Below are 14148 nucleotides of genomic sequence, written 5' to 3' on the forward strand. Positions count from 1 at the left end.
TCCAAGCAAAATTCAACAAAAGACATTTTTAAAAGGTTCTGTTAGCAAGTTTCACCCTCAACATCAATAAATCCATCAAAAGAATTGGATTTTTATGAGTAGTTTTTGCTCGTTTTGAATTTGAGTTGGTTATTTATTGTAATTTCTGTTTGTTTTGGGATTCATTTATTTATTGATTTATGATCGTTTTTTAAGATTTTTTATCGGGTGACAATTTTAGAACGGTAATTTAACCGAATTACCGTTCAAATTTAAAACGGTACTTTAGACTATTTTAGAACGGTACTTTAGAAAATTTAGCCGAAAAATGAAACCAAGCATTAATGTTTTGTCTACATTTTGGGATTAGAGCGTCAGAAAAGTTTCTATCAACTTGAGAAATGTATTGAGAGTTTTCGAACCTCCGAGTCTTTCATATTTTCTTCCAGTTCTATTGCACACAAATTGCTATATTTTTGCTTTAAATTCCTGTCAATTAGAACATGAAATGTTTAAATAATTTAGGTAAAAGAAAGATTATAGATTCTAAGAAACGTTGAGAGGTCGAATAAATTTTATTTGGCAACTCCTCTTTTCCCATTCATTTATTCCAGTCTACTGACGCCAAACACGAAAGATCTGTTGCACTGACTTCTTCGTTTTTTTCCTAATATTCCTTGCGCGTCTTTGGTCGTTCTCTTGTACAATCTTGGAAATTCAGGAACACAGTTATAAAATTAACTTAGTTTGAAATTGAAGAAAGTATTGGAAACATAAAGGCTTCCTGGAAATTCAAGTGTGTTTGTGCAATGAACTTTTTAATAGGTGGTGATAAAAAAGAAAAAATTGAAAAAGGATAATCTGATGAAGGAATCATTTTTTGCAACGTTCATTGGAATATTTTTTGTTTGGCCAGCTTTTGAATGTAGATGTAGGTGCTTTATCTTCCATTTTAAAAAATTTTAGTTTTAGTAAATATGAGTGAATTCATGAGTAGTATTGGTTATTCATAATAAAAATACACTAGTTAGCGCTAAGATATTCAAAGGGCCTTTAAGTCGTCAACTCTTTAAGGCCCTAGAAGTTAATAAAAATGATCTGGGACGTGCTAAAATCTCAAACTGGCCCTCTTTCATACGGTTTAATCTAACTTTCGAACTAAAATGATAAGGGTCCAAATTCAATGATAATGTCTTGTGATTTATTAATTTAATCGCCAACTTAAGATATTGCTTCAGCTTAAAGATTGCTTTAAGAAAAAGGTGAATAAAGGTGAAATTTGACTAGTTAGAAGCGATTAAATCTCCTTCTAAATGGGAATCTTAAAACTATCTCGGAAAACCATATTAGAAAGTTCGCTGATGTCAGTCTGCACTATTTTCTGTGTTTATTTCTTACAAACAGCTCGTACACAATAACAAAGAGCGTCAATTAAAAAAAAAAACACACAACAAAATCAGCAATCTTTTGTATACTGCCTAGTGCCACATCCTGCCGTTGGGAAAGAGGGGAAAGGGGCTGTGACACAGTTGTCAAGGTAGCAAAGATTATATTTGGATTCACTTTTTAACTTAGATAAATCAAAATTATTAAAGCTTTAAGGAATGAATATCAGTATATGTATATTAAACTGTCAATCCACATTAATTTGTTTCTTTTTCAGTAAAGTTTAAACTTTGTTCCGTTCTTGAGAAGGCATGGGGGTTGTCAGCCCTACTCATGTTAATATCTGCTCTTTTCGAGTGTGTCTCCGTTATTGATTGTAATTTCTGTTCTCAACAGGATTCATTTTGTTTTTAGTGAGGGTGATTTATGGCAGTTTTACTTTTGTAAGATTATTTGACTTTCTTTCTGCTCTTTAATGGAGTTCTTTACTTTTCTTTGATAAATCTATTTTGTATATAAAAAAATAAATTAATTTCTGTTTTTTTGTTAATATAGTCTTTTTATGAAAATTAATTAAAAAAAAAACTTTTTCCACAAATAAGATTTTCCAAAAAAAATTAAAGAGCTACATTAAACCAGAAAGGAACAAAAACAGAATCGAATAATCTACCAAGCATACAACTACCACAAATCAGTATCAATAAATAAATGAAACCCCAAAACAAACAGAAATTAAAATAAATAACAGAGTCAAACTCAAAACGAGCAGAAATTAATATGAGTTGGGTTCTAAACCCCATGCTTTCTAAAAGCCAGAATATAATTTGTAGTCAGAATATAATTTGTCAGTTTAATACACATATGCTAATATTTATTCATTAAAATTTTAATTAATTTTTGATTTCTTAAAGTTATGAAAGTGAAAAACTTATAAGAATTTTTTCATTAAAGTACAAATTATATCTTGATTCTTAGACACAATGGGTTTTGGAAATATATTCTTTTTCATTTCTATTCTCTCCCAGTTAGACTCAACTATTTATTTTAATTTCTGCTCGCTTTGAGTTTTATTCATTTCTATATACGGATCTGTGAAAGTTGCAGGTTTATCCGATTGTTTAATTTTATTTTTGTTCATTTTTGGTTTAATGGAGTTCTTTATTTTGTTTGAAAAACTTATTGTGTGGAATTTATAAAAAATTAATTTCTGTTCGTTTGATATTGACATACTCTTTTTCAGGGAGAAAGACTGAGCCTCTTCTAAAGTTAAATAATCATCCCTTCCTTAAAAACCTTAAATACCCCCTGGACATAACTTACAACCCTTGCCTTTAATCTCTGGGGTTTGTTTCAACCCCTAAAGCCTTGTTATATGATATTTAGACAATTTTGAATAGAATAGCTATCTCAAAATTTCTATTAGATGCATTTCGGGACAATAGGACGTGTGTGTGGGGGATAGCTGCCCTCCGATAACTTTGAATCTTAAAAAGAACACTAGAGTGTCTGATCATCGATCCAATGAGCCCCCTCCGAAGTTTATATGACCACATTTTCTATAAAAACCCTATATGTCCCCACGGTATAACTTTACAACCCTTGCCCTGAGGGCTGGGGGGATTTTATATCCTCAAAAACATAATTTCCAGACCTTTCTGATAAGCTGAAAAAAATAGCTATCTGAAAATTTGGATTGTAAGTGCTTATGAAAATAATGGGCATGGGGGGGGGGCATTTGCCCTCTGACCACTTTCGACTAACAGAAAAGGCACCAGTCCTGTCAATTTCCAATCAAATGAGCTCTTTTTGAAGCTTCTACGACACAACTTTCTATACAAACCTTATATGCCCCAAGGCCATAACTTAAGACCCTTGTCCTGAGGCCTATGGGGAGAAGATTGTCTTCCTCCAAGACATAATTTCCAGACATTCAACTACGTTGAACGAGTTGACTATATCGAAATGTTGACCGTAAATGTTTGGGGAAATGATAGGCATGGGGCGTAAGTGATTCTCCCTCTGATTACTTTCGACTATTAAAAGTGACAATAGCCCCCTCAATTTCCAATCCAATTACCCCTTTTCGAAGTTTTTACGACAATGCTTTCTATAAAAACATTATAAGTCCCCAGGGCATAACTTACAATCTTAGCCCTGAGGGGTGTAGGGGGGTTGTCATACTCAAAAACATAATTTCTGGATCCTTCAACTACGTTCAACAAAATAGCTATATCAAAATGTGGATCGGAAGTATTTGGGGAAATGATGGGCGTGGGGCGGGGGCATTCGCCCTCCGATCGCTTTTGACTATTAATAAGGGCACTAGCCATCTCAATTGCCAATTGAATGAACCCTTTTTGAAGTTTTCAAGACAACGCATTCTGTAAAAAACATTATATGCCCCCAGGACATAACTTAAAACCTTTTCCCTGGAGTATGTGGGGGGGGGGATTGTCATCCTAAAAGAAATCCTCTGGACCTTTCAACTATGTTGAACAAAATGGCTGTCTCAAAATTTTTATTGGATGTATTTGGGAAAATGGTGCGCGTGAGAGGGGGTTGGTTGTACTCTAACCACTTTCGACTATTAAAAAGGGCACTAGCCCTTTCAATTTCAAATCAAATGAGCCCTTTTTGAAGTTTCTACAAGAACAATTTCTACAAAAACCTTATATGCCCCCAGGGCATAACTTACAACCCTTGCCCTAAGGGTTGGGGGGATTGTCATCCTTAAAGACCTAATTTCCAGAAATTTAAACTGCGTTGAACAAAATGGTTATCTCAAAATTTTGATTGTGTGTGTTTGGGGAAACGGTGGGCGTGACAGGGGGGTTTGTTACCCTTCAATCCCTTTCGACTACTAAAAAGAGTACTAACTCTCTCAATTTGCAATCGAATGAGCCCTTTTTGAAGTTTCTATAATGTCGCTATCTGTAAAAATCTTATGTATCCCCAGGGCATAATTTAAAAAATTTACCCTGAGTGCTATAAGGAGGGGGGGCTGCCATTTTTAAAGCCCTAATTTGTTTAACTCTCAACTACATTGAAAAAATGGGTATCTCAAAATTTTATTGGATATGTTTGGAGAAATGGTTGGCATGAGAGGGGGGTTACTTGCCCTCCAATAACTTTCTACTATTAAAACTCTAGCTCTTTCAATATCCAATCGAACGAGCCCTTTTTGAATTTTCTACGACAACAATTTCTGTAAAATCCTTATATACCCCAGGGCAATACTAACACCCCTTGTCCTGAGGGGTGTGGGGGGTTATCATCCTCAAAGACCTAATTACCAATATTTTCAACTGTATTGAACAAAATGTATATCTCAAAATTTTGATAGCATGTGTTTGAGGAAATCATAGGCAGTGCTATTGCGCTGCCTATGGAAATGATATTTTATATATTTTCGATTTTTTTTATACAAGAATCCTTCGTTTGGCTTGCTATTTGTATATTGGAGAAATTTTTCCAACAACTTTTAGCAACATACACCCTTTTGACCTCGAGGGCCAGGCCAGAATAATTTTTGGTTTTGGACTTTAGAAATAAGAGAATCGTTTATCTTCATGTATCTTTTCTCCTAACTATCGTGGGGCTCTGCCACTATAAAATGTACGACAAGAACCCTGTAAACGGCCTTTATTAAACATTTTGAATTATATAGTTTATATGTTCAATGTATGACTCAGCTCAGAGACTATATGACTGCTTGAACAAATTTCCAAAACTTTATCAACAAAAAAAACTTTCATACTTCCTTTCACTGAATGAGGGTGGTTTGAAGGGAAATGTAAATAGCGGTCATTGCGAGTCGGAATTCCAGTAAATGGAAAATTTAAGGTTAGAAGCCCCCTTAAAATTAAGACGTCCAAGAATAGAAGCTTCTTTGAATCTTCTGCCTCCATTGTAAATCGTAAAAGGGTATCACAAGTATTCTACTACTACTACTTCTACTACTACTACTACTACTGTTGCCACTACTACTACTACTACTACTACTACTACTACTACTACTAATAATAATAATACTACTAATACTGCTACTACTACTACTATTGCTAATACTCCTACTACTACTACTACTACTACTACTACTACTACTACTACTACTACTACTACTACTGCTACTGCTACTACTGCTAGTAATACTACTAATACTACTACTACTACTAATAACAACTCAACGCAGCACCAGGCGGCCTGGTACCAACACAGCCACTCACACCCCTCCTACATCCCAATCCATTTAAAGCCTCCCTGCTTACTCTCTCCCAGGAAGTTCCCATTTCCCTTAAATTTTTGCTTACGACTTCCTCCTACCTCAACCGAGGACGACCTGATTTCCATATAGCCCTAGACGGTTGGCTGAAAAGGGCAAGTTTTGGCAATCTGTCATCATTCACTCACAGAATGTGCCCTAGCTATCTCAACCCTTTTCTCATTTTATCCCTAGAGACTCTGTCCCAAATCGACGAAATGGCATCAATAAAACGGATCCAGGATAAATGTTTGCGGTGAGAATTTTTTAAAACAGAATTTTCGATGAATCCTATTTGGAAAGTTGTGCTGCGTTTCTTCAGAAGCCATATTTTGTCCGATCAACCCCACCGGACGTAATCTCGTAACTGCGTGTCATGCTGCCTGGAATACACTCCCTGAGTCACCTAAAAAGTATTATTTGTTACCTTATGGAAAATTGAAAAGATTTCTATTTTTTCTTTTTTAATGCCACCATGCGGTGGCTTTAGAAAAGGGTCTGTGGGCAAAGATAGAAATGTATAATGACCTTATTTGTTAACCATGATAGTTTACTTTAGCTTGGTTTTCGGCGAGTAGCGAGTAGGGGCAAGTAGTAAGGCGATAGGCACCGCGAATTGCACAAGGAATTACACAAGAATATATGCGCAGTTTCACACCTTCACACCTTTGCCTTAACAGACGGGTTTCAGTGCCAAAACTTTTGATTGTCACATTACGTATTCTAAAGGATTATTGAGCCTTCTGTAAAAAATACTGGTTTCAGTCATAGGGTAAGAAAATCATGTTTTTCGTATATATAATGTTTTTTACTAAAGATACACCCAAGCCGCGCTTGTTTCTGACTCAAAAATTGTCAAACACTAATAACCTCTAGGCTGAAGGTATCTTGCATATTGTCTAGAATTGATTGGCATGCGGTATTAAATCATTTACCAAAAAAATAACTCTATTTGCGAAAAAGGGTATAGCATTTGCGAATTGGACTGTATGAACGATCTTAATTGTTGATTGAATAATAGGAGTGTGAATGATCCTAATTGGTGATCGAATCGTATGAAGTTGGTAAAAAAGGGTTAAACTGATTAGCAGTTAAGGTAAGCCCGAAGGAGTTGTTAACTCATAGCTTATTTATTTTACATTTGGAATAGTATAAATCTATGGGAATGGTTAACGATGAAAAAATGCCCCTGAGAGTTGACCTAGCTTTACTTCCCTGATATGTTCTTTGTGATTCCCTATCACCGTTGGAAAAGTGTCGTTAACATGAAACACTCTCTAAAATTTTAGTTAATTAAACAGTTAATGTTTCTGGAGATTTAAATATAAAAATAAGAATTTCGGTGATAAATTCGTGTAAGCACTTTAAATTCCTTGCAAATCAAGTAGTGATGTGTAAATGAGTATGAACCGTCAAGGATCATAAGCACCAATGACCCTAACCACTAGGGACCTCAACCTCCAAAGGTCCTTTATCCCCCACCTCCAAGGGACCCCTCCTCCCAAATTTGTGGCCCCCTCCCCCAATTTTTTTTGGATTTTTTTAGTTTTTTTTTAAGTTTTTTTTTATTATTCTTTTTAACATGATATATTTTTTCAACTTTTTTTTAATCTCTTAGAATGACGTACCATACTTAAAACAAAAAATAACACTTAATATTTTCCAAATTCAAAATGAGAATGATATAGAAATGTTAGTCGTGACTTTTACTATTAGAAAAATATTGTTTGTAGCAGTACTTTTTTTATTGCACTAAATTTTTTTTGGACTTTGAAATTATTCAACATTTTTTACGTATCTTAAAATGACATGAAATATGCTTATGGCTCCAACAATTGTACTCTATGCTTGCTCAGAGACACAATGCGGCTTTCCCAATGGTACTCTATGGCCGGTTATCGACATTACCTAGTTAAGTGCATGAATTAAATCAGCATTTTTTACGCAGTGCATGGATAAACATAACTTATATCTCTAAAAAGTGAAGATGAAGCATTTTAAGAGAGTGATTTCACAGAATAGTGTTATTGTAGCATTGAATGCTGACAAGGAGAAGTATTTAAACTATGAAATAAGTACAAGTGGTTGCACTATCGGAAACGTATGCATGCATTGTCATGACAGTTAGGAATTAAATTTCTTTGGAGTACCAAAAAAATTCAACTCTTATGATGGTGGATATGCGAGATTGAGATCCCTGGAGATGATTGCACTCAAAGAGAATGCCAGCATAAAATTAATAGTTGATGAAGAAGGGCATCTTCTTGCTAGTGCTTGTGGTAACATGTTACCCTATGTTAAACCATATCGTCAGCTTTCGGGTATTACCATTCAAATGAAAGTAAAGAGGAAAAGAAAGGCCTACTCTTCTACTAATATCATAAACCATATCTTGTCTACGTGCCGAAACTGTTACCTATGTAAACATAATGTTGTAATACACAGTTAAATTACTGGAAAAATAAAAAGAGCATTGGTAGAAAATATCACTAAGGAATATAAAGATAAATCGATAAAAACAAAGTGCCGGCAAACGTTACTACCATTGATCAAACAGTCAATTAACCAAATAATACCAAAGACGAAACGCATATTGAACCTGTCGGTGACACACCAGTAAAAATTGTGTACGACTCAAAATGGAATAGTGATTATTCTACTGATTACGAGCTAAGAGAAGACAGTAGCTACAATATAAAGAGAGAACATGGTGAACTATTTTATGGACCAGATTCAAAATGTCCAAAGTTGTTCATTGATATTAATAAAGTATAATAATATATTTTTTTGCATTAATATTCTACATGACATTATTTCATTAAAAATATTTATGCATTACATTGTTATGTTCATTATTTTTAACGTAAGCTTGCATATCAAGCGTTTAAAGTGTCTATTAAAACATTGGAGATGTAAAAAAAGGAATTTGCATACATAATATGTCGGATAGATAGGTTAACATTCATAAAATCTAACTATCAGAGTGAATAAATTCTTTATCAACTTGCTTTGTCAGATATGCCTTATAAAATTGAGAAAATCCAAGTATCTGAGTGAATAAATTCTTTATCAATATCTTTTGACGGATACATTTGATAAAACTGAGATAATTTAAGTATAAAATTGAATAAATTCATTGTTAACATTCTTTATCGATATCATTTGTCGGATACGTCGGATAACATTGACAAAATTTACGTATTAGAACGAATAAATTCTTTATCATAATCCATTGTTGGATATGTCAATATGAAAAAATTGTAAGTATCAGAGCCAATAAATTCATTAAAATTTTTTTATCAACATCTTTTGTTAGATACATCGGATAAAATTGACAAAATCTAAGTATCAGAACGAATAGATTCCTTATTAACATTCTTTGCCGGTTATATCGGTTAACATTATCAAAACTAAGTTTCAGAGTGATCAAATTCTATATCAACATCTATTGTCAGATTTATCAATATCATTTGACAGATACGTTTGATACTGTCAGAGTGAATAAATTCTTTATCATTATCTTTTGTCAGATCTGATTGATCAAATTGAGAAAATATAGACATCAGAGTTAAGAAATTCTTTATCAGAGTCTTTTAACAGATACGTTGGATAACACTGACTAAATCTAAGTATTACAGTGAATAAATTCTATATCAATTTCCTTGTCGGATACATCAGATAAGATTCACAAAATCTAAGTATCAGAGTGAATAAATTCTTTATCAAAATGATTATTCAGATATGATGGATATAATTGATAAAATATAAGTTTCAGAGTGAATAAATTCTTTATCAATGTCTTTTGACAGATACGTTTGATAACACTGACCAAATCTAAGGATCATAGTGAATAAATTCTTTATCAACATGAAAAAATTGAAAAAATTGAAAGTATCAAAGCCAATAAATTCATTAACATTTTTTTAATCAACATCTTTTGTTAGATACATCGGATAAAATTGACAAAATCTAAGTATCAGAACGAATAGATTCCTTATTAACATTCTTTGCCGGTTATATCGGTTAACATTATCAAAACTAAGTTTCAGAGTGATCAAATTCTATATCAACATCTATTGTCAGATTTATCAATATCATTTGACAGGTACGTTTGATAGTGTAAGAGTTAATAAATTCTTTATCATTATCTTTTGTCAGATATGATTGACAAAATTGAGAAAATCTAGGCATCAGAGTGAATAAATTCTTTATCAATGTCTTTTGACAGATACGTTTAATAGCACTGACCAAATCTAAGTATCATAGTGAATAAATTCTATATAAACTTCTTTGTCGGATACATCAGATAACATTCACAAAATCTAAGTATCAGAGTGAATAAATTCTTATCAACATGATTTGTCAGATACGTCGGATAAAATTGACAAAATCTTGAGTGGGGCGCCACTCTAAGTCAACCGAAATTAACCCAAATTTTATTATATCTCTCTCACTGTGACTGTGTGTTCTAGCCCAAAACGTAACGATTTATAAAGTCAAAATGAATAGAACTTGGATTTTATGAATGTTATCTGATGTATCCGATAAAGACGTTGAAAACGAATTTATTCGCTCTGATACTTAGACTTTTTCAATTTTAACCGATTTATCTGACAAAAAGATGTTGATAAAAAAAACTATTCACCCTTACACTTAGATTTTGCCAATTTTATCATATGTGTCCGAGAAAAGGATGTTGATATAGAATTTAATTACTCTGATACTTAAATTTTGTCAATTTTATCCGACGTATCTGACAAATCATGTTGATAAGAAGTTATCCACTCTGATGCTTAGATTTTGTGAATTTTATCTGATATTTCCTACAAATAAGCTGATATAAAATTTATTCACTATGATACTTAGATTTGGTCAGTGCTATTAAGCGTATCTGTCAAAAGACATTGATAAAGAATTTATTCACTCTGATGCCTAGATTTTCTCAATTTTGTCAATCATATCTGACAAAAGATAATGATAAAGAATTTATTAACTCTGACACTATTAAACGTATATGTCAAATGTTATTCATAAATCTGACAATAAATGTTAATATAGAATTTGATGACTCTGACACTTAGTTTTGATAATGTTACCCGACATAACCGGCAAAGAATGTTGATAAAAAAAAATTAATCACTCTAACAATTAGATTTTGTCAATTTTATCCTATGTATCCAAGAAATGGATGTTGATATAGAATTTAATCACTCTGATACTTAGATTTTGTCAATTTTATTCGATATATCCGACAAAGGATGTTGATAAAGCATTTGTTCATCCTGATACTTATATTTTGTCAATTTTATCCGATATATTTGACAAAAGATGTTGATATAAGAAAATTTATTCACCCTGACACTTAGATTTTGTCAATGTTGTCCGACGTATCCGACAAATGATGTTGATAAAAAAAATATTGATGTATTTGTTGGCTCTGATGCTTAAAATTTTTCATTCTGACACTTAGTTTTGATAATTTTAATCGACATAACCGGCAAAGGATAGTAATAAAAAAATTATTCACTCTAACACTTAGATTTTGTCAATTTTATCCAATGTATCCGAGAAATGGTTGTTGATATAGAATTTAATCACTCTGATACTTAGATTCTGTCAATTTTATCCGATATATCCGACAAAGGATGTTGATAAGGCATTTATTCACTCTGATACTTAGATTTTGTCAATTTGATCCGATGTATCTGACAAAAGATGTTGATAAAAAAATCTATTCACTCTGACACTTAGATTTTGTCAATTTTATCCGTCGTATCCGACAAATGATGTTGCTAAAAAAAATGTTAGTGAATTTATTGGCTCTGATACTTACAATTTTTTCATTATTACATATCCAACAACGGATGATGATAAAGAATTTATTCATTCTAATACATAGATTTTGTCAATGTTATCCGACGTGTCCGACAAATGATATCGATAAAGAATGTTAATAAGGACTGTTCAATCTGATACTTAAATTGTGTCAGTGTTATCAAACGTATCTGTCAAAAGACATTGATAAAGAATGTATTCACTCTGATACTTAGATTTTCTCAATTTTATCAGACTTATCTGACAAAGGACGATGATAAAGAATTTATTCACTATAATACTTAGATTTTGTGAATGTTATCTGATGTATCCGACAAAAAGAAGTTGATAAAGCATTCATTAACTATGATACTTAGATTTGGTCAGTGTTATCAAACGTATCCGTCAAAACACATTGATAAAGAATTTATTCACTCTGATGCTTATATTTTCTCAATTTTATAAACCATATCTGACAAACCATGTTGGTAAAGAATTTATTTAATCTGATACTTAGATTTTGTGAATGTTATCTGATTTATCCGACAAAGAAGTTGATATAGAATTTATTCACTATGATACCTAGATTTTGTCAGTGTTATCAAACGTATTTGTCAAAAGACATTGAAAAAGAATTTATTCACTCTGAAACTATCAAGCGTAGCTGTCAAATGATATTGATAAATCTGACAATAGATGTTGATATAGAATTTTATCACTCTGACACTTAGTTTCGATAATGTAAACCGACATAACCGGCAAAGGATGTTGATAAAGAATCTATTCGTTCTGACACTTAGATTTTGTCAATTTTGTCCGATGTATCTGACAAAAGATGTTGATAAAAAATGTTAATGAATTTATTGGCTCTGATACTTACAATATTTTCATAATGACATATCCAACAATAGATGATGAGAAAAAATTTATTCATTCTAATACATAGACTTTGTCAATGTTATCCGACGTATCCGGCAAATGATATCGATAAAGAATGTTAATAAAGAATTTGTTCAATTTGATACTGAAATTATATCAGTGTTATCAAACTTATCTGTCAAAAGACATTGATAAATAATTTATTCACTGTGATACTTAGATTTTTTCAATTTTATCAATCATATCTGACAAATTATTTCGATAAAGAATTTATTCACTCTGATACTTAGATTTTGTGAATGTTATCTGATGTATCCGACAAAGAAGTTGATATAGTATTTATTCACTATCATACTTAGATTTGGTTAGTGTTATCAAACGTATCTGTCAAAAGAAATTGATGAAAAATTTATTTACTCTGATGCCTAGATTTTCTCAATTTTATCAATCATATCTGACAAAAGATAATGATAAAGAATTTATTCAGTCTGGTACTTAGATTTTGTGAATGTTATCTGATGTATCTGACAAAGAAGTGGATATGGAATTTATTCACTATGACACTTAGATTTGGTCATTGTTATCAGACGTATCTGTCAAAAGACATTGATAAAGAATTTATTCACTCTGATGCCTAGATTTTCTCAATTTTATCAATCATATCTGACAAAAGATTTTGATAAAGAATTTATTCACTCTGACACTATCAAACGTATCTGTTAAATGATATTGATAATTCTGACAATAGATGTTAATATAGAATTTGATCACTCTGAAACTTAGTTTTGATAATGTTAACCGATATAACCGTTAAAGGATGCTAATAAAGAATCTATTCGTTCTGATACTGAAATTTTGTCAATTTTATCCGATGTATCTAACAAAAGATGCTGATTAAAAAATTTTTAATAAATTTATTGGCTTTGATACTTGCAATTTTTTCATGTTGATAAAGAATATATTCACTCTGATACTTAGATTTTTTGAATGTTATCTGATGTATCCGACAAAAGAAGTTGACAAAAAATTTATTCTACCTAATCGATGGGTTTTGTCATTTCTAGTAAACGTTTCTTTCAAAAGAACTTGACACAGAAATTATTCGCTATCATGCTTAGGTTTTCTCAATTTATCAAGAATATTTTATAAATGATTTCGATAAAGAATTTTTTTACTCTGATGCTAAGACTTTGTGAATGTTATCTGATGTATTCGACAAAGAAGTTGATATAGAATTTATTCACTATGATACTTAGATTTAGTTAGTGTTATCAAAAGTATCTGTCAAAAGACATTGATAAAGAATTTCTTCACTCTGATGCCTATATTTTCTCAATTTTATCAATCAGATCTAACAAAAGATAATGATAAAGAATTTATTCACTCTGACACTATCAAACGTATCTGTCAAATGATATTGAGAAATCTGACAATAGATGTTGATATAGAATTTGATCACTCTGACACTTAAGTTTTATAATTTAAACCGATATAACCGGCAAAGGATGTTGATAAAGAATCTATTTTGTTCTGATACTTAGATTTTGTCAATTTTATCCTATGAATCTAACAAAAGATGTTGATAAAAAAAATTTTAATGAATTTATTGTCTCTGATACTTACAATTTTTTTCATATTGACATATCCAACAATGGATGATGATAAAGAATTTATTCGTTCTAATACATAGATTTTGTCAATGTTATCCGACGTATCCAACAAATGATATCGATAAAGAATATTAATAAAGAATTTGTTCAATTTGATACTTAAATTATCTCAGTGTTATCAAACTTATCTGTCAAAAGACATTGATAAAGAATTTATTC

At 31.7% G+C, this 14148-nt stretch overlaps 1 protein-coding gene across 3 annotated transcripts in view; it reads left to right on the forward strand.

Moving 5' to 3' along the window:
- The window catches only part of LOC148940677 (uncharacterized), a 117610-nt gene that overhangs the window by 37799 nt on the left and 65663 nt on the right, over nt 1–14148 (forward strand). Inside the window, exon 1 of one of the 3 annotated variants that reach the window (XM_089104953.1) lies at nt 735–910. The exons of 1 other annotated variant lie outside the window; for it this stretch is intronic. In XM_089104953.1, the coding sequence (XP_088961079.1) occupies nt 844–910 (67 nt within the window). In that variant the 5' untranslated portion in view covers nt 735–843. Of the gene's footprint in view, nt 1–734; nt 911–5941; nt 6040–14148 lie in introns of those variants that run through there. One more of the 3 variants, XM_089104955.1, reaches the window with a different exon arrangement.

This window comes from Artemia sp. Qi Xiang Cuo, chromosome 19, assembly GCF_049724085.1.
Source record: "Artemia sp. Qi Xiang Cuo chromosome 19, ASM4972408v1, whole genome shotgun sequence".
Classification (NCBI taxonomy): domain Eukaryota; kingdom Metazoa; phylum Arthropoda; class Branchiopoda; order Anostraca; family Artemiidae; genus Artemia; species Artemia sp. Qi Xiang Cuo.